At 50.1% G+C, this 21,699-nt stretch overlaps 1 protein-coding gene across 4 annotated transcripts in view; it reads right to left on the minus strand.

The window, feature by feature from the left end:
• LOC142292317 (uncharacterized) overlaps nt 1-21,699 on the minus strand; it is a 44,420-nt gene that overhangs the window by 11,613 nt on the left and 11,108 nt on the right. For all 4 annotated transcript variants that reach the window (XR_012750597.1, XM_075337604.1, XM_075337605.1 and 1 more), the window contains exons 5-9: nt 20,274-20,371; nt 20,035-20,131; nt 18,911-19,008; nt 18,672-18,768; nt 6-103 (exon numbers count right to left, since the gene is read on the minus strand). Coding sequence is in view for 3 of the 4 variants with exons in the window: in XM_075337604.1 (XP_075193719.1) it covers nt 6-103; nt 18,672-18,768; nt 18,911-19,008; nt 20,035-20,131; nt 20,274-20,371 (488 nt within the window). In the remaining variant the exon portion in view is untranslated. The remainder of the gene's footprint in view (nt 1-5; nt 104-18,671; nt 18,769-18,910; nt 19,009-20,034; nt 20,132-20,273; nt 20,372-21,699) is intronic.

Consider the following 21,699-nt stretch of genomic DNA (forward strand, 5'->3'; position numbering starts at 1 on the left):
CCTACCTGATGATCCCGCAGGGCGCTCTGACTTTCCTCTATAGACTCGTGTGTCTCGTCCGCTCGGGGACACGTCTCGGATGGGTTTTTCTCACTGGACTCATCTGTAGAGGAAGCAAACAGTGAATGAGCAGAGCGTATAGAGAGCGGCACTAACAACAGGACCATAGAGAGCGGCACTAACAACAGGACCATAGAGAGCGGCACTAACAACAGGACCATAGAGAGCGGCACTAACAACAGGACCTGGGTGTGTCACCATCTGCCTTTGGCTACAAGATTTTACATTTTCAAAACAGGTAATAGGAGAAAACGAGCGTTACAATGTCTTACTCTATTTCTCCCGAATTTGCCGAAACCCTTACGTGGTCAAAAACTACTTTTGAGACACAGTGCAAAGTTTAGAAGGGAAGGAGCGCCATATTGGAGTACAGTACCGCTTAGCCACATGGCAGGGCTCAGAAGGGAAGGAGCGCCATATTGGAGTACAGTACCACTTAGCCACATGGCAGGGCTCAGAAGGGAAGGAGTGCCATATTGGAGTACAGTACTGCTTAGCCACATGGCAGGGCTCAGGAGGGAAGGAGCACCATATTGGAGTACAGTACTGCTTAGCCACATGGCAGGGCTCAGAAGGGAAGGAGCGCCATATTGGAGTACAGTACCACTTAGCCACATGGCAGGGCTCAGAAGGGAAGGAGCGCCATATTGGAGTACAGTACCACTTAGCCACATGGCAGGGCTCAGAAGGGAAGGAGTGCCATATTGGAGTACAGTACTGCTTAGCCACATGGCAGGGCTCAGGAGGGAAGGAGCACCATATTGGAGTACAGTACTGCTTAGCCACATGGCAGGGCTCAGGAGGGAAGGAGCGCCATATTGGAGTACAGTACTGCTTAACCACACGGCAGGGCTCGGACGGGAAGGAGAGCTATATTGGAGTACAGTACCGGCAGGATTCAGGAGGGGAGTAACACTATTTGAGCACAGATTTTCCTAGAATAGTTTTGAGACTCCATATACAGAGTCCCTAAAAACCAGACCAGCAGAATCCCCCCCTCAAGCCACCCCATTTTGGAACTTACACCCTTTTGGGCATTTACAGGTGTAGTGATGATTTTGACTCCAGAAACAAGCAGCAACGGATGTTGCTGAGTGAAAAATTGCAAATCTGCCATTGTAGTGCCCAGTACACTGAAGTGCCCGACACATTGTAGTGTCCATAAATTGTACCAGCTTGGGCTTTTAGAGACACACGCCCATTAAATTAAGTGGCCTCTCTCCTCTACAGAAATGCAAATATGTGGACACTAGATGTGGATTAGGCACTCTCTGTTGAATGAAAAAAGGGGGGCATTTGGATTTGGGAGCATAGATTTAGCTGGATTTCTTTTAGGAGGAGGCATAACGCTTTTCCTGAGCCTTTGTGTTACCAGTAACGTCAAAACCCTCTATTTTTCCACTGAATAATAACAGATGTGGGTGGAGACTTGTTTTTTGTTTTTTTGAGGATTGAATTGAAGCTTTTATTAGGAACATTTTACATATAATTTTGAAATCACATTTATCCTGCGCTCTACGCTGAGCACGTATATAGGGGTTTCCGTCTACATCTCCGAATTACATGATTCAGATGAAGCCCCTAGAGGGATGCATTTACTATAATGAGGCAGCAGAGTTACTCTGGACGTCATCCGTTCAGTGTTGTTCTTTTCAGAAATGCTCAAAACTGTATCTGACTGCGCTTTTCTGCACGCTTAAGAAGACGGACACCGCCGAATCATAGGACAGACTACGTCCACAGTGTACGTCCACAGTGCCTCCCGCTGCCTCATTATAGGGACCATTCTGTCCGGGCTTGTGTCCGAGTAATGGATTTCAGAGATTTACACATAAGCCCCAACGTAAGCGTTCAGTGCAGAATAAATGTGAACTGTGCCTTACTGCGATCTTTGGGAGGAAGAATAAATAAAACAGCAGGCATTTTTTTTTCTTTACACCGCCCACTGTGTGATAAAAGTGATAAGACAGCTTTTTAATTGGGGTCAATTTAATTACAGCAAGGGGTTTAACAGTGTGCGAGTTTTATAGATCGGGTGGTTCTGGATGCAGCGATACCAAATGTGTACTTTTTTTGTTTTTACATGGCTCAGTGGTTAGCACTGCAGTCTTGTGGTGCTGGGGGGTCCTGGGTTCAAATCCCACCAAGAAGAACATCTGCAAGGAGTTCTCCCCGTGTTTGTGGGGGTTTCCTCTTACACACCAAAGACCGATAGGGAATAAAAAGCGCTGTGTAATCAATAGTAGTATATAAAAATAAAGACTACACACATTATATACCGTATTTTTCGCTTTATAAGACGCACCTGATTATAAGACGCACCCCCAAATTTGGTGAAGGAAAAGAGAATTTGTTTTTTTTAAAGTTAAATGGGGTCCATCTTATAATGCCAGTGTCCCTCTAACAAATCATATAGGGTATATGTCCCTCATAGCCCCCCATCCTAAAATTAGCCCCCTTAATCTGGATATGGCCCCCTTATATTGAATATAGCCCCCTTGTAATGGCACACGTTCCCCTGTGCTGCCTATGGCCCCCTATGGATTGCATACATTCCCCTGTGCTGCCTATGGCCCCCTATGGATTGCATACATTGCCCTGTGCTGCCTATGGTCCCCTATGGATTGCATACATTCCCCTGTGCTGTCTATGGTCCCCTATGGATTCCACACGTTCCCCTGTGCTGCCTATGGCCCCCTATGGATTGCATACATTCCCCTGTGCTGCCTATGGCCCCCTATGGATTGCATACATTCCCCTGTGCTGTCTATGGTCCCCTATGGATTCCACACGTTCCCCTGTGCTGCCTATGGCCCCCTATGGATTGCATACATTCCCCTGTGCTGCCTATGGCCCCCTATGGATTGCACACGTTACCCTGTGTTAGATATCGCCCCCATAGTGCTGCCCATGGCCCCTATAGATCGCACAAGTCCCCCTGTGTTAGATATCACCCCCTTGCTGCTGCCCATAGTAAAATAAACCCCTCTTTCCTTACCTCCTCCAGCGCTGAGCTCCCTCCTGTCTCCCTCCGTGCTTCTCTTCCACTTCCTGGTTCTCAGTGCGGTCATGTGATCGGCACAGCAGCCTGAGCTCTCTGCCTGCCTGATCACAGTGGAAGCAGGGACACGGGGAGAAACACTGGAGCGGGTAAGTAAAGCTTTTTTATTTTAGAATGAGCAGCAGCCTGGGGGCCAAATCTAACACAGGGGGGGGCATGTGCCATCACAGGGGGGCGCAGGGACATATAATATGCACCGCTGCCCCAGCCCCTCACTGCGTGCGATTTCAGCACCACCGGAGATGGACAGCGGCTGTGCATATTATATGAGCAGGAGATCTAACGCTGCTGCCGCAGCGTTCACCTGCCCCCAGCACAGCGCCCCCACCTCCCCTGGACCCTGCAGTGTACATATACATATATATATTTATTTATTATAATAAATATATATATATATATATATATATATATATATATATATATATATATATATATATATGTATGTGTGTGTATATATATATATATACAGGGCTGTGGAGTCGGTAAGCCAAACCTTCGACTCCGACTCCGACTCCTCAAATTCTCTTGCACCGACTCCGACTCCGGCTCCGGCTCAGGCTCAGGCTCAGGCTCAGGCTCAGGCTCAGGCTCAGGCTCAGGCTCAGACTCAGGCTCAGGCTCAGGCTCAGGCTCAGACTCAGACTCAGACTCAGACTCAGACTCAGACTCAGACTCAGACTCAGACTCAGACTCAGACTCAGACTCAGACTCAGACTCAGACTCAGACTCAGACTCAGACTCAGACTCAGACTCCTACATATATTGCTTATAGTTAGGTGAAAAATTTATTGTAGTACATGAATATGTGTATGTGAACATCAGACATTTAATAATTTTTATGATACAATAATCAAGATATTTGGATAGAACATAAAATATATTTATTGGAATACAACTTTAGAACACAAAAAACTGTAATAAATTGTAAATATGTAATACACTATGTAATATACAGTAGATTACATATATATCTTGTGTGTGTATATACACTGTGTATATATATATTATATATATTACATATTTACAATTTATTAGTTTTTTTGTGTTCTAAAGTTGTATTCCAATAAATATTTTATGTTCTATCCAAATATCTTGATTATTGTATCATAAAAACAATTAAATGTCTGATGTTCACATTGTACTACAATAAATTTTTCACTTAAATATAAGCATTATACTAAATGTTGTTATTTAGTAAAATATTCAGCACATTCTGCATTGCACTCCTGTCCCCAATTTATTATATATTTTAGGAGTCGGAGTCGGTGCATTTTATACCGACTCCGACTCCGACTCCACCAAAATGAGCTCCGACTCCGACTCCGACTCCACGACTCCGACTCCGACTCCACAGCCCTGTATATATATATATATATATAATATATATATACACACACACATATATATGTATATATATATACATACACACACTTACACACGCATATAATATACTATATATATATATATATATATATACACACACTTACACACACACATATACATACACATATACATATATGTGTGTGTGTGTGTGTGTGTGTGTGTGTGTGTGTGTGTGTGTGTGTGTGTGTGTGTGTGTATGTGTGTGTGTGTATATATATATATATATATACACACACACACACACACACACACACATGTATACAAACCCATACCAACACCCACAGAAAGAGTAAAATTGTCAATTTATACTACGATCATAATCATGGGTGTGGGGGTATATGGGACCAATGGAACCATTCGGAGATTAACATACAAAACCAAAAAAAGAAAAAAAACGAACAAGGGGTCACAAATAACAATGTCTTATTGGTATTCTATTAAAAAACAATTGTTGAATATTTTTAAAAAAACACACCTAGTACAGAGAACCTTATTCACAATACAAAGAAATGCACCAAAAGTGATATGTTGTAACACAGCTATTGATGTAAAAGCCATGCACAATGGATGGTGCTAATAAAATAACATTGCCATATCTGGCACCACCATCTAGACCCCCATTCCTAAGCCCAGCTAAATGGTAGCAAAAAAGACCCTATAAGGGAAATCGCAAAACCAGTACAACACTAAATACATATGGACCACATCCAAATCAGAGATATCCAAAAAAAGTATCTAAACATGCTACCTAAGATGGTATAATCCAACCTGCTGGGAGACAAAGAGGGCTAGAAGGTGTAAAAGCCAAGGATCAAGGCATACATGTAGTGTTACCCCATGCGTATCGCCACTGGATGAGGCTTCCTCAAGGGCCAGAAGAAGGATGACTTTCCATTTTATCAGCACCATAAAGCTTCTATTTGAAGGATCCATTGTGCACGGCTTTTATATCAATAGCTGTGTTACAACATATCACTTTTGTTGCATTTCTTTGTATTGTGAACAAGGGTCTCTGTACTAGTACCATCATGGGTTCAGACATGGGGTGTTTGTGATAGTCCATTTGACTTTTTAATTGTTTTTAATTCACCACTTTCTTGTGTGTTATTTTTGTGTATGCATAAATGTTTTGTACCAATAAAATGTATTTATATTTTATTCTGTCCACTGGTTGATCCCGTTTGTACAAAAATTCTATCGCCTCAATTTTGACATACTTGTAAGTGTGGCACTGACAGAGCGCTTGTTAGACCCTGCTCCTGGCATGGTCTAACAGGCCACCATAGCCAAGGTCGATACAGGCAACGTTCCTGGCTTTGAGATCTGGAGTCGAGTTCCCAGCAGCCATTCCTATACGTTATAGTTTCAGGACACCTTCCAGACCATGACGTATGGGTACAGACAAAGGTCATGAAGGGGGTTAGTGACATGGACAATTTTTATGCTTTCAATTTTTGCTTTTCTACCAGTCCAATAGTCCCCATCAATTGCACCGTTATGGCGCAGGAGCTGTAAGAGCCAACGCTTGATTTATTTTTTTAATGTGCCTCTGATGCTTTTTATTTGTACAATTTTGGGGTATATAACTGATATTTTGATCCTTTCTTATTGCAGCTTTTGGGGGAGGGGGCAGCAAACAAGAAGGGAATTTTGTTACTTACCGTAAATTCCTTTTCTTATAGCTCCTATTGGGAGACCCAGACGATTGGGTGTATAGCACTGCCTCCGGAGGCCACACAAAGCAATTACACTAAAAAGTGTAAGGCCCCTCCCCTTCTGGCTATACACCCCCAGTGGGATCACTGGCTCACCAGTTTTAGTGCAAAAGCAAGAAGGAGGAAAGCCAATGAAGGGAATTTTGTTACTTACCGTAAATTCCTTTTCTTCTAGCTCTTATTGGGAGACCCAGACGATTGGGTGTATAGCACTGCCTCCGGAGGCCACACAAAGCAATTACACTAAAAAGTGCAAGGCCCCTCCCCTTCTGGCTATACACCCCCAGTGGGATCACTGGCTCACCAGTTTTAGTGCAAAAGCAAGAAGGAGGAAAGCCAATAACTGGTTTAAACAAATTCACTCCGAGTAACATCGGAGAACTGAAAACCGTTCAACATGAACAACATGTGTACCCGCAAACAAACCAACAATCCCGAAGGACAACAGGGCGGGTACTGGGTCTCCCAATAAGAGCTAGAAGAAAAGGAATTTACGGTAAGTAACAAAATTCCCTTCTTCTTCGGCGCTCTATTGGGAGACCCAGACGATTGGGACGTCCAAAAGCAGTCCCTGGGTGGGTAAAGAAATACCTCATGTTAGAGCTGCAAGACAGCCCTCCCCTACGGGGAGGCAACTGCCGCCTGCAGGACTCTTCTACCTAGGCTGGCGTCCGCCGAAGCATAGGTATGCACCTGATAATGTTTGGTGAAAGTGTGCAGACTCGACCAGGTAGCTGCCTGGCACACCTGTTGAGCCGTAGCCTGGTGTCGCAATGCCCAGGACGCACCCACGGCTCTGGTAGAATGGGCCTTCAGGCCTGATGGAACCTGAAGCCCCGCAGAACGGTAGGCTTCAAGAATTGGTTCTTTGATCCATCGAGCCAGGGTGGCCTTAGAAGCCTGCGACCCTTTGCGCTTACCAGCGACAAGGACAAAGAGTGCATCCGAACGGCGCAGGGGCGCTGTGCGGGAAATGTAGATTCTGAGTGCTCTCACCAGATCTAACAAATGTAAATCCTTCTCATACCGATGAACTGCATGAGGACAAAACGAAGGCAAAAAGATATCCTGATTAAGATGAAAAGAGGATACCACCTTCGGGAGAAACTCCTGAATGGGGCGCAGCACTACCTTGTCCTGGTGGAAGACCAGGAAGGGAGCCTTGGAAGACAACGCTGCTAGCTCAGACACTCTCCGAAGAGATGTGATCGCTACCAGAAAAGCCACTTTCTGTGAAAGTCTAGAAAGTGAAACCTCCCTCAGAGGCTCGAAGGGCGGCTTCTGGAGGGCAACTAGTACCCTGTTCAGATCCCATGGATCTAACGGCCGCTTGTACGGGGGAACTATATGGCAAACCCCCTGTAGGAACGTGCGCACCTTAGAAAGTCGTGCTAGACGCTTCTGAAAAAAGACGGATAGCGCCGAGACTTGCCCTTTAAGGGAGCCGAGCGACAAACCTTTTTCTAACCCAGATTGGAGGAAAGAAAGAAGGGTAGGTAATGCAAATGGCCAGGGAGACACTCTCTGAGCAGAGCACCAGGATAAGAATATCCTCCACGTTCTGTGGTAGATCTTAGCAGACGTGGGCTTCCTAGCCTGTCTCATGGTGGCAACGACCCCTTGGGATAAGCCTGAAGACACTAGGATCCAGGACTCAATGGCCACACAGTCAGGTTCAGGGCCGCAGAATTCCGATGGAAAAACGGCCCTTGGGACAGTAAGTCTGGTCGGTCTGGTAGTGCCCACGGTTGGCCGACCGTGAGATGCCACAGATCCGGATACCACGCCCTCCTCGGCCAGTCTGGAGCGACGAGTATGACGCGGCTGCAGTCGGATCTGATCTTGCGTAGCACTCTGGGCAAGAGTGCCAGAGGTGGAAACACATAAGGGAGCCGGAACTGCGACCAATCTTGCACTAGGGCGTCTGCTGCTAGAGCTCTTTGATCGCGAGACCGTGCCATGAATGTTGGGACCTTGTTGTTGTGCCGGGACGCCATTAGGTCGACGTCCGGCACCCCCCAGCGGTGACAGATTTCCTGAAACACGTCCGGGTGAAGGGACCATTCCCCTGCGTCCATGCCCTGGCGACTGAGGAAGTCTGCTTCCCAGTTTTCTACGCCGGGGATGTGAACTGCGGATATGGTGGAGGCCGTGGCTTCCACCCACATCATAATGCGCCGGACTTCCTGGAAGGCTTGCCGACTGCGAGTCCCTCCTTGGTGATTGATGTATGCCACCGCTGTGGAATTGTCCGATTGAATTCGGATCTGCTTCCCTTCCAGCCACTGCTGGAAGGCTAGTAGGGCAAGAAACACTGCTCTGATTTCCAGAACATTGATCTGAAGGGTGGACTCCTGCTGAGTCCACGTACCCTGAGCCCTGTGGTGGAGAAACACTGCTCCCCACCCTGACAGACTCGCGTCTGTCGTGACCACCGCCAAGGACGGTGGTAGGAAGGATCTTCCCTGTGATAATGAGGTGGACAGGAGCCACCACTGCAGAGAGTCCTTGGCCGTCTGGGAAAGGGAGACTTTCCTGTCCAGGGATGTCGACTTCCCGTCCCATTGGCGGAGAATGTCCCATTGAAGTGGACGCAGATGAAACTGCGCAAACGGAACCGCCTCTATTGCCGCCACCATCTTCCCGAGGAAGTGCATGAGGCGTCTTAAGGAGTGCGACTGACTTTGAAGGAGAGCCTGCACCCCTGTCTGTAGTGACCGCTGCTTGCTCAGCGGAAGCTTCACTATCGCTGAGAGAGTATGAAACTCCATGCCAAGATACGTTAGTGATTGGGTCGGTGACAGATTTGACTTTGGGAAGTTGATGATCCACCCGAACGCCTGGAGAGTCTCCAGTGCAAAATTCAGGCTGAGTTGGCATGCCTCCTGAGAGGGTGCCTTGACTAGTAGATCGTCCAAGTAAGGGATCACAGAGTGTCCGTGAGAGTGCAAGACTGCTACCACTGCTGCCATGATCTTGGTGAACACCCGGGGGGCTGTCGCCAGACCAAATGGCAGAGCCACGAACTGAAGATGTTCGTCTCCTATCACGAAGCGCAGAAAGCGTTGGTGTTCCGTAGCAATCGGCACGTGGAGATAAGCATCTTTGATGTCTATTGATGCTAGGAAATCTCCTTGGGACATTGAGGCAATGACTGAGCGGAGGGATTCCATCCGGAACCGCCTGGCGTTCACATGCTTGTTGAGCAGTTTTAGGTCCAGAACAGGACGGAAGGAGCCGTCCTTTTTTGGAACCACAAAGAGATTGGAGTAAAATCCTCGCCCCCGTTCTAGAGGGGGGACAGGGATCACGACTCCTTCTGCTCTTAGAGAGTCCACCACCTGCAGCAGGGCATCTGCTCGGTTGGTGTGTGGGGAGGTTCTGAAGAACCGAAGTGGAGGCCGAGAACTGAACTCGATTCTGTACCCGCGAGACAAAATGTCTGTTACCCACCGGTCTTTGACCTGAGACAGCCAAATGTCGCAAAAGCGGGAGAGCCTGCCACCGACCGAGGATGCGGAGGGAGGAGGCCGAAAGTCATGAGGTAGCCGCCTTGGAAGCGGTTCCTCCATTTGCTTTCCTGGGGCGTGAGTGAGCCCGCCAGGAATCTGAGCTCCCTTGTCCTTTCTGAGTCCCTTTGGACGAGGAGAATTGGGGCTTGCCCGAGCCTCGAAAGGACCGAAACCTCGACTGCCACTTTTTCTGTTGAGGTTTACTTGCTCTGGGCTGTGGTAAGGAAGAGTCCTTACCCTTGGACTGTTTTATGATTTCAGCCAATGGCTCACCAAACAGTCTGTCTCTAGATAATGGCAAGCTGGTTAAGCATTTTTTGGAACCAGCATCTGCTTTCCAGTCCTTTAACCACAAGGCTCTGCGCAAAACCACAGAATTGGCGGCCGCCATAGAGGTACGGCTCGTAGATTCTAGGACAGCATTGATAGCATAAGTCGCAAACGCAGACATTTGCGAAGTTAGGGACGCCACCTGTGGCACTGCTGGATGTATGATAGCATCCACCTGTGCTAAACCAGCTGAAATAGCTTGGAGTGCCCACACGGCCGCGAATGCTGGAGCAAACGACGCGCCGATAGATTCATAGACAGATTTCAACCAAAGGTCCATCTGTCTGTCGTTGGCATCTTTAAGTGAAGCGCCATCCTCTACTGCGACTATGGATCTAGCCGCAAGCTTGGAAATTGGGGGATCAACCTTTGGGCACTGGGTCCAGCGTTTGGCTACTTCAGAGGGAAAAGGATAACGGGTATCCTTAGAACGTTTAGAGAAACGCTTGTCTGGATGAGCGTCGTGCTTCTGGATTGATTCTCTGAAGTCAGAGTGGTCCAAAAAAGCACTTAATTTACGCTTGGGATACAGGAAATGGAACTTCTCCTGCTGTGCAGCTGCCTCCTCTGCAGAAGGGGCTGGGGGAGAAATATCCAACAGCCTATTAATCGCCGATATAAGGTCATTAACCATGGCGTCACCCTCAGGGGCATCCAGATTGAGAGGGGCCTCAGGATTAGAATCCTGATCACCGTCCTCAGTCTCATCACAGAGAGACTCTTGTCGCTGAGACCCTGAGCAGTGTGATGACGTGGAGGGTCTTTCCCAGCGAGCTCGCTTAGGCTGCCTGGGACTGTCATCTGAGTCAGAGACTTCAGCTTGTGATGCTTGAGACCCCCCTGAAGTACGGATTAGTTCCAACTGAGGGGGACCGGAGAGCATAGCCACAGCAGTGTCCATGGTCTGAGGAACTGGCCTGGCCTGCAAGGTCTCCAGGATTTTTGTCATAGCCTCAGACATTTTATCAGCAAACACTGCAAAGTCTGTCCCCGTCACCGGGGCAGGGTTCACAGGCGTCTCTGCCTGGGCTACCACCACAATAGGCTCTGGCTGACGAAGTGCCACTGGGACTGAACATTGCACACAATGTGAATCATTGGAGCCTGCCGGTAGATCAGCCCCACATGCAGTACAAACAGTGTACACAGCCCGTGCCTTGGCACCCTTGCGTTTTGCGGATGACATGTTGCTGCCTCCTCAGAGCAGTACAGGGTGTCCAGCCAAGAAGCGACCTACAGTGCAACTATATATATATATATATATATATGGTACCAAGACAAAAGTACACTATATATCACTGAGGCACTAGTGGGGCCAGCACTACTGTGCAGCTTACCGCCCGCTTAGGAGCGGTGTGTGGTCGCCAGAAATCCCTCTAGTCTGGGTCTCCCAGAGCCTGCTGCCTCTCCCCAGCCAGATCGCATGTGTAATGGCTGCCGGCGTCCTTGTGGAGAGGGGGGGCGGGCCCTGGGCGTACACCGACGAAGAGCGGGAAGTCTGCTTCCCCTTGTGCCTAGTGAGAGGGCTGGAGCATGTAAATAAAGCTCCAGCCCTCGGCGCTGCCTATTGAACAGCGTCTCTCCCCTACCCTGATTGACAGGGTGGGGGCGGGAACGAAGCGGCGCTAGGCCGCAGAAGCCGGGGGCTAAAGTTAGAAGCGCCGCCGCCGTAAAAGCGCGGTCGGCGCAAAGCCCCCGGCGCACCACAAGTCGCAGCTGCGCCGCCGCTCCAGGAGCGGTCGGCGCAGTAGTTCCCAATACACAACGTCACTCAGCAAAGCTGCAGTGACCTAACCCCCAGCGTACAGCGCCACTGTCCCCGGCGCACTACAACGCTCAGCAAGCCCTGAGAGTGTCCGTGCCTGCCGGGGACACAGAGTACCTGAAAGTTGCAGGGCCTTGTCCCTGAACGGCACTCCCGCTCCACATCCAGCAGGTTCTATGGGTCTGTGGATGGAGCCCGGCCCCAGGGCTTGGGGGCCGGCAAGATCCCACTTCCACAGAGCCCTCCAGGGGATGTGGAAGGAAAACAGCATGTGGGCTCCAGCCTCCGTACCAGCAATAGGTACCTCAACCTTACAAGCACCAACCGCGGGTGAGAAGGGAGCATGCTGGGGGCCCCATATGGGCCCTCTTTTCTTCCATCCGATAGAGCCAGCAGCTACTGCTGACTACAAACAGTGGAGCTATGCGTGGATGTCTGACCTCCTTCGCACAAAGCAGAAAACTGGTGAGCCAGTGATCCCACTGGGGGTGTATAGCCAGAAGGGGAGGGGCCTTACACTTTTTAGTGTAATTGCTTTGTGTGGCCTCCGGAGGCAGTGCTATACACCCAATCGTCTGGGTCTCCCAATAGAGCGCCGAAGAAAACTGGTTTAAACAAATTCACTCCGAAGTAACCTCGGAGAACTGAAAACCGTTCAACATGAACAACATGTGTACCCGAAAAACAACCAAAAATCCCGAAGGACAACAGGGCGGGTGCTGGGTCTCCCAATAGGAGCTAGAAGAAAAGGAATTTACGGTAAGTAACAAAATTCCCTTCTTCTTCGGCGCTCCATTGGGAGACCCAGACGATTGGGACGTCCAAAAGCTGTCCCTGGGTGGGTAAAGAATACCTCATGTTAGAGCTGCAAGACAGCCCTCCCCTACGGGGAGGCAACTGCCGCCTGCAGGACTCTTCTACCTAGGCTGGCGTCCGCCGAAGCATAGGTATGCACCTGATAATGTTTGGTGAAAGTGTGCAGACTCGACCAGGTAGCTGCCTGGCACACCTGTTGAGCCGTAGCCTGGTGTCGCAATGCCCAGGACGCACCCACGGCTCTGGTAGAATGGGCCTTCAGCCCTGATGGAACCGGAAGCCCAGCAGAACGGTAGGCTTCAAGAATTGGTTCTTTGATCCATCGAGCCAGGGTGGCCTTAGAAGCCTGCGACCCTTTGCGCTTACCAGCGACAAGGACAAAGAGTGCATCCGAACGGCGCAAGGGCGCCGTGCGGGAAATGTAGATTCTGAGTGCTCTCACCAGATCCAACAAATGTAAATCCTTCTCATACCGATGAACTGCATGAGGACAAAACGAAGGCAAAGAGAAATCCTGATTAAGATGAAAAGAGGATACCACCTTCGGGAGAAACTCCTGAATGGGGCGCAGCACTACCTTGTCCTGGTGGAAGACCAGGAAGGGCGCCTTGGATGATAGCGCTGCTAGCTCAGACACTCTCCGAAGAGATGTGATCGCTACCAGAAAAGCCACTTTCTGTGATAGTCTAGAAAGTGAAACCTCCCTCAGAGGCTCGAAGGGCGGCTTCTGGAGGGCAACTAGTACCCTGTTCAGATCCCATGGATCTAACGGCCGCTTGTACGGGGGTACGATATGGCAAACCCCCTGTAGGAACGTGCGCACCTTAGGAAGGCGTGCCAAACGCCTCTGAAAAAAGACGGATAGCGCCGAGACCTGACCTTTAAGGGAGCCGAGCGACAAACCTTTTTCTAACCCAGATTGCAGGAAAGAAAGAAAGGTAGGCAATGCAAAAGGCCAGGGAGACACTCCCTGAGCAGAGCACCAGGATAAGAATATCCTCCACGTTCTGTGGTAGATCTTAGCGGACGTGGGCTTCCTAGCCTGTCTCATGGTGGCAACGACCCCTTGGGACAATCCTGAAGACGCTAGGATCCAGGACTCAATGGCCACACAGTCAGGTTCAGGGCCGCAGAATTCCGATGGAAAAACGGCCCTTGGGACAGTAAGTCTGGTCGGTCTGGTAGTGCCCACGGTTGGCCGACCGTGAGCTGCCACAGATCCGGATACCACGCCCTCCTCGGCCAGTCTGGGGCGACGAGTATGACGCGGCTGCAATCGGACCTGATCTTGCGTAGCACTCTGGGCAAGAGTGCCAGAGGTGGAAACACATAAGGGAGCCGGAACTGCGACCAATCTTGCACTAGGGCGTCTGCCGCCAGCGCTCTTTGATCGCGAGACCGTGCCATGAAGGTTGGGACCTTGTTGTTGTGCCGGGACGCCATGAGGTCGACGTCCGGCCTTCCCCATCGGCGACAGATTTCCTGAAACACGTCTGGGTGAAGGGACCATTCCCCTGCGTCCATGCCCTGGCGACTGAGGAAGTCTGCTTCCCAGTTTTCTACGCCGGGGATGTGAACTGCGGATATGGTGGAGGCCGTGGCTTCCACCCACATCAGAATCCGCCGGACTTCCTGGAAGGCTTGCCGACTGCGTGTCCCCCCTTGGTGGTTGATGTATGCCACCGCTGTGGAGTTGTCCGACTGAATTCGGATCTGCCTTCCTTCCAGCCACTGCTGGAAGGCTAGTAGGGCAAGATACACTGCTCTGATTTCCAGAACATTGATCTGAAGGGTGGACTCCTGCTGAGTCCACGTACCCTGAGCCCTGTGGTGGAGAAAAACTGCTCCCCACCCTGACAGACTCGCGTCTGTCGTGACCACCGCCCAAGACGGTGGTAGGAAGGATCTTCCCTGTGATAATGAGGTGGGAAGAAGCCACCACTGCAGAGAGTCCTTGGCCGTCTGGGAAAGGGAGACTTTCCTGTCCAGGGATGTTGACTTCCCGTCCCATTGGCGGAGAATGTCCCATTGAAGTGGGCGCAGATGAAACTGCGCAAACGGAACCGCTTCCATTGCCGCCACCATCTTCCCGAGGAAGTGCATGAGGCGTCTTAAGGAGTGCGACTGACCCTGAAGGAGAGCCTGCACCCCAGTCTGTAGTGACCTCTGCTTGTCCAGCGGAAGCTTCACTATCGCTGAGAGAGTATGAAACTCCATGCCAAGATACGTTAGTGATTGGGTCGGTGACAGATTTGACTTTGAGAAGTTGATGATCCACCCGAACGTCTGGAGAGTCTCCAGTGCAACAGTCAAGCTGAGTTGGCATGCCTCTTGAGAGGGTGCCTTGACCAGTAGATCGTCCAAGTAAGGGATCACAGAGTGTCCCTGAGAGTGCAAGACTGCTACCACTGCTGCCATGATCTTGGTGAACACCCGTGGGGCTGTCGCTAGACCAAATGGCAGAGCTACGAACTGAAGATGGTCGTCTCCTATCACGAAGCGTAGAAAGCGTTGGTGCTCTGTAGCAATCGGCACGTGGAGATAAGCATCCTTGATGTCTATCTAGGAAATCTCCTTGAGACATTGAGGCAATGACTGAGCGGAGGGATTCAATCCGGAACCGCCTGGCGTTCACATGCTTGTTGAGCAGTTTTAGGTCCAGAACAGGACGGAATGAGCCGTCCTTTTTTGGCACCACAAAGAGATTGGAGTAAAAACCTTGACCTCGTTCCTGAAGAGGAACAGGGACCACCACTCCTTCTGCTCTTAGAGAATTCACCGCCTGCAGAAGGGCATCTGCTCGGTCGGGATGTGGGGAAGTTCTGAAGAACCGAGGCGGAGGCCGAGTACTGAACTCTATCCTGTACCCGTGAGACAAAATGTCTGTTACCCACCGGTCTTTGACCTGTGGCAGCCAAATGTCGCAAAAGCGGGAGAGCCTGCCACCGACCGAGGATGCGGAGGGAGGCGGCCGAAAGTCATGAGGCAGCCGCCTTGGAAGCGGTACCTCCGGTTGCTTTCTTGGGGCGTGAGTGAGCCCGCCAGGAATCAGAGCTCCTTTGCTCTTTCTGAGTCCCTTTGGACGAGGAGAATTGGGGCTTGCCCGAGCCTCGAAAGGACCGAAACTTTGACTGCCACTTCCTCTGTGGAGGTTTGCTTGATCTGGGCTGGGGTAAGGAGGAGTCCTTACCTTTGGACTGTTTAATGATTTCCGCCAATTGCTCACCAAACAGTCTGTCTCCAGATAATGGCAAACTGGTTAAACATTTTTTAGAAGCAGAATCTGCTTTCCATTCCTTTAACCACAAGGCTCTGCGCAAAACTACAGAGTTGGCGGATGCCATTGAGGTACGGCTCGTAGAGTCCAGTACCGCATTGATAGCGTAGGTCGCAAACGCAGACATTTGCGTAGTTAGGGACGCCACTTGCGGCACTGCTGGACGTATGAGAGAGTCCACCTGTGCCAGACCAGCTGAAATAGCTTGGAGCGCCCACACGGCCGCGAATGCTGGAGCAAACGACGCGCCAATAGCTTCATAGACAGATTTCAACCAAAGGTCCATCTGTCTGTCATTGGCATCTTTAAGTGAAGCCCCATCCTCCACTGCAACTATGGATCTAGCTGCAAGCCTGGATATTGGAGGGTCCACTTTTGGACACTGGGTCCAGCGTTTGACCACGTCAGGGGGAAAAGGATAACGTGTATCCTTAAGGCGTTTAGAAAAACGCTTGTCCGGATAAGTATTGTGTTTCTGGATGGATTCTCTGAAGTCAGAGTGGTCCAGAAAAGTACTCAATTTACGCTTGGGATACAGAAAATGGAATTTCTCCTGCTGGGCAGCTGCCTCCTCTGCTGAAGGGGCTGGGGGAGAAATATCCAACAGCCTATTGATGGCCGCTATAAGGTCATTTACCATGGCGTCACCATCTGGCGTATCCAAATTGAGTGCGGCGTCAGGACAAGACTCCTGATCACCCACCTCTGAACCCTCATATAGGGACCCTTCTCGCTGAGACCCTGATCCGCGTGATGACGTGGAGGGTCTCTCCCAGCGAGCTCGCTTAGGCGGACTGGGACTGTCATCGGAGTCAGAGCCCTCAGCCTGTGATGCCTGGGACCCCCTTGAAGTACGGATTAGTTCCAACTGAGGGGGACCGGGGAACATAGACACAGCAGTGTCTATGGTCTGAGCAACTGGCCTGGACTGCAAGGTCTCCAGGATTTTTGTCATAGTCACAGACATTTTATCAGCAAAGACTGCAAATTCTGTCCCCGTCACCGGGGTAGGGTTCACAGGCGTCTCTGCCTGGGCTACCACCACAGTAGGCTCTGGCTGACGAAGTGCCACTGGGACTGAACATTGCACACAATGAGAGTCGTTGGAGCCTGCTGGTAGATTAGCCCCACATGCTGTACAAGCAGTGTATACAGCCCGTGCCTTGGCACCCTTGCGTTTTGCGGATGACATGCTGTTGTCTCCTCAAAGCAATATAGGGTGTACAGCCAAGAAGCGACCTTACAGTGCAGTATATAAATATATCTAGACACAGCAGTGTCTATGGTACAGCGAAAAATATAACACTGTGGCACTAGTGGGGCCGCACGTATGTGCTGCTTACCGCCCGCTTAGCGCGGGTGTGTGGTCGCCAGAAACCCCTAGCCTGGGTCCCCCAGAGCCTGCGTCCGTCCTCCAGCCAGACTGCATGTGTATAATGGCTGCCGGCGTCCTGGGGAGCTGCAAGCCTGGGGGCGGGCCTAGGGCGTGCACAGAGAAAAAGCGCGAAGCCTGTGTCCTACTGTGCTCAGTGAGAGGGCTGGAGCATGTAAATCGTGCTCCAGCCCTCGGCGCTGCCGATTGAACAACGTCTCTCCCCTACCCTGATTGACAGGGTGGGGGGCGTTAACGAAGCGGAGCTAGGCCGCAGAAAGCCGGGGACTAAAGTTAGAAGCGCCGCCGCCGTAAAAGCGCGGTCGGCGCGTCCCCGGCGCACTACAAGTCGCAGCTGCGCCGCCGCTCCAGGGGCGGTCGGCGCGGCGATCCACACACATAAAGTCCCCCAGTAATCTGCGGGGACTATAAGCCCAGCGCACAGCGCTACAGTCCCCGGCGCACTAGCACACCCAGCAAGCCTGGGGTGTGCGTGGCCTGCCATACGGGGACACAGAGTACCTGAAAGTTGCAGGGCCTTGTCCCTGAACGGCACTCCCGCTCCGCATCCAGCAGGTTCTATGGGTCTGTGGATGGAGCCCGGCCTCAGGGCTTGGTGGCCGGTAAGATCCCACTTCCTCAGAGCCCTTCAGGGGGATGGGGAAGGAAAACAGCATGTGGGCTCCAGCCTCCGTACCCGCAATGGGTACCTCAACCTTACAAACCACAAGTGGGGTGAGAAGGGAGCATGCTGGGGGCCCCATATGGGCCCTCTTTTCTTCCATCCGATATAGTCAGCAGCTACTGCTGACTAAACAGTGGAGCTATGCGTGGATGTCTGACCTCCTTCGCACAAAGCAGAAAACTGGTGAGCCAGTGATCCCACTGGGGGTGTATAGCCAGAAGGGGAGGGGCCTTACACTTTTTAGTGTAATTGCTTTGTGTGGCCTCCGGAGGCAGTGCTATACACCCAATCGTCTGGGTCTCCCAATGGAGCGCCGAAGAAAAAATAATTCTAGAATTCAAGTCATTTTTCTTTACGGCATGTTTTTATTTTTTTTAGGTTTGCAAATCTCCATTGTATTGCTTCATTACTCGGGGGCCCCAAATGATGAAGCAATACAATGTAGATTTGCAAAACTAAAAAAAAACCCCAAAAAATGGGAACATGCCTGGCACCAATAAAAAGTGGGGTACAAGCCTTCCGCCATGTTTACTGTGTGTAACAGAAGCGCGCTGCACCCCGAATGACAAGGGTGACGGCTTGGAGGAAGGGGACGTGGTTTGGAATGAAAGGGAGTTGCTCAGTGCAAAAGCATCACCTCATCTAACTCCCCCCTACACATGAGCCCCCCGCACTGTGCCCGTGTCCCCCCTCACCTGGATATACACACGTAGGTTTCTCCTCCTCGCACGGATCATCCACCGTCATCGCCGTCTCTTCAGTTTCTACCTTGATATCTTTTACACCTTCCTCCTTAACAGAAAACTTGATTAAGACTCTGACGTCATCCAGAATAACGAGCGCCTCCGATAATCTCACACCTCAGAGGTACAAAGGTGACATTTCGGGTATCAATCCCCTAGTAATCCGCGGGGTCCAGATATTTTCCATCTACCTGATGATCCTGTGGGACGCCGTCACTTTTCCCTGTGGATTTCTGTCTCTCGTCCGGTCGGGGACACAACTCGGATGGGTTTTTCCTTCTGGACTTATCTGTAGAGGAAGCAAATATGGACAGAGCGTATAGAGAGCGGCACTAACAACAGGGATTGGGTATGTCAACCAATCTGTCTTTGGTCCCAAAAGGGGTAAAAGAAGAAAACGAACGTTACAATTTGTTGCACAATTTCTCCTGACTTTGCCAAAACCCTTATGTGGTCGAAAACTACTTTTCAGGCACCGTCCAAAGCTCAGAAGGGAAGGAGCGCCATATTGGAGTACAGAACCGCATAGCCACACGGCAGGGCTCAGGAGGGAAGGAGCGCCATATTGGAGTACAAAACCGCAAAGCCACACAGCAGGGCTCAGAAGAGAAGGAGCGCCATATTGGAGTACAGAACCGCATAGCCACACGGCAGGGCTCAGGAGGGAAGGAGCGCCATATTGGAGTACAGAACCGCATAGCCACACGGCAGGGCTCAGAAGGGAAGGAGCACCATATTGGAGTACACAACCGCATAGCCACACAGCTGGGCTCAGAAGGGAAGGAGCGCCATATTGGAGTACAGAACCGCATAGCCACACAGCAGGGCTCAGGAGGGAAGGAGCACCATATTGGAGTACAGATCCGCATAGCCACACAGCAGGGCTCAGAAGGGAAGGAGCGCCATATTGGAGTACAGAACTGCATAGCCACACGGCAGGGCTCAGAAGGGAAGGAGCACCATATTGGAGTACAGAACCGCATAGCCACACAGCTGGGCTCAGAAGGGAAGGAGTGCCAAATTGGAGTACAGAACCGCTTAGCCACACGGCAGGACTCAGAAGGGAAGGAGCGCCATAAGGGAGTGCAGTACCGCATAGCCACACGGCAGGGCTCAGAAGGGAAGGAGCGCCATATTGGAGTGCAGATTTTATTGCAATAGTTTGCAGGTGCAATGTTCCATTGGTAGAGCCCCCACAAGTGACGCCATCTTCCAAATTGCATATTGACTATTTCCTAGAATAGTTTTCAGACTCCATACACAGAATCCCCAAAAGCCAGAACAGCAGAATACCCCCTCAAGTGTCCCCCCTCACCTGGATATACACACTTAGGTTTCTCCTCCTCGCACGGATCATCCCTCGACGTCTTCTGCTCTTCAATTTCTACCTTGATATCTTTTACACCTTCCTCCTTAACAGAAAACTTGGTTAAGACTTTGATGTCATCAAGAATAACGAGCGTCTCCGATAATCTCACATCTCAGAGGTACAAAGGTGACATTTCGGGTAGCAATCCCCTAGTAATGAGCGGGGCCCAGATGTTTTCCATCTACCTGATGATCCTTTGGGGCCCCCTCACTTTTCCCTATGGATTCCTGTGGATCGGCCGGGTTGGGACGTTGCTCTGTTGGGATTTTCTTACTGGAATCATCTGTAGGAGAAACAGGCAGTGATGGAATATATGGCAGATACACAGGAGTCAAAATAATTATTAGATACACTACAGTTCAAAAGTTTAGGGTCACTTAAATATTGCCTTATTTTTGAAAGAAAAGCACATTTTTTTTCAATGAAGCCAACATTAAATTACACAGAAATCCCCTCTATACATTGTTATGTGGTAAATGACTATTCTAGCTGCAAACGTTTGGCTTTGAATGCAATATCTACATAGGTGTATAGAGGCCCATTTCCAACAACCACCACTCCAGTGTTCTAATGGTACATTGTTTTTGCTAACTGTGTTAGAAGACTAATGGATGTTTAGAAATCCCTTGTGCAAGTATGTTAGCACAGCTGAAAACAGTTTTGCTGATTAGAGAAGCTATAAAACTGACCTTACTTTGAGCTAGTTGAGAATCTGGAGCATTACATTTGTTGTTTCCATTAAACTCTCAAAATGGCCAGAGAAAGAGAACTTTCTTGTGAAACTTGACAGTCTATTCTTGTTCTTAGAAATGAAGGATATTCCATGCGAGAAATTGCCAAGAAACTGAAGATTTCCTACAGCGGTGTGTACTACTCCCTTCAGAGGAGAGCACAAACAGGCTGTAACCAGAGTAGAGAGAAGTGGAGGCCGCGCTGCACAACTGAGCAACAAGACAAGTGCATTACAGGCTCTAGTGTGAGAAATCCGCGCCTCACAGGTCCTTAACTGACAGCTTCATTACATAGTACCCGCAAAACACCAGTGTCACCGTCTACAGTGAAGAGGTGACTCCGGGATGCGGCCTTCAGGGCAGAGAGGCAAAGAAAAAGCCATATCTGAGACTGGCTAATAACAGGAAAAGATTAATATGGGCAAAAGAACACAGACATTGGACAGAGGAAGATTGGAAAAGAGTGTTACGGACAGATGAATCGAAGTTTGAGGTGTTTGGATCACACAGAAGAACATTTCTGAGATGCAGAACTGAAAAGATGCTGGAAGAGTGCCTGACGCCTTCTGTAAAGCATGGTGGAGGTAATGTGATGGTCTGGGGTTGCTTTGGTGCTGTAAAGTGGGAGATTTGTACAAGGTAAAAGGGATTTTGGATAAGGAAGGCTATCACTCCATTTTGCCATGCCATACCCTGTGGACAGCGCCTGATTGGAGCTAATTTCATCCTACAACAGGACAATGACCCAAAGCCACCTCCAAATTCTGTATGAACTATTTAGGGAAGAAGCCGGCAGCTGGTATCTATCTGTAATGGAGGGGCCCAGTCATCAGACCTCAACCCTATAGAGCTGTTGTGGGAGCAGCTTGACCGTATGGCG

The sequence above is a fragment of the Anomaloglossus baeobatrachus genome, chromosome 2, assembly GCF_048569485.1.
Source record: "Anomaloglossus baeobatrachus isolate aAnoBae1 chromosome 2, aAnoBae1.hap1, whole genome shotgun sequence".
Taxonomy (NCBI): Eukaryota; Metazoa; Chordata; class Amphibia; order Anura; family Aromobatidae; genus Anomaloglossus; species Anomaloglossus baeobatrachus.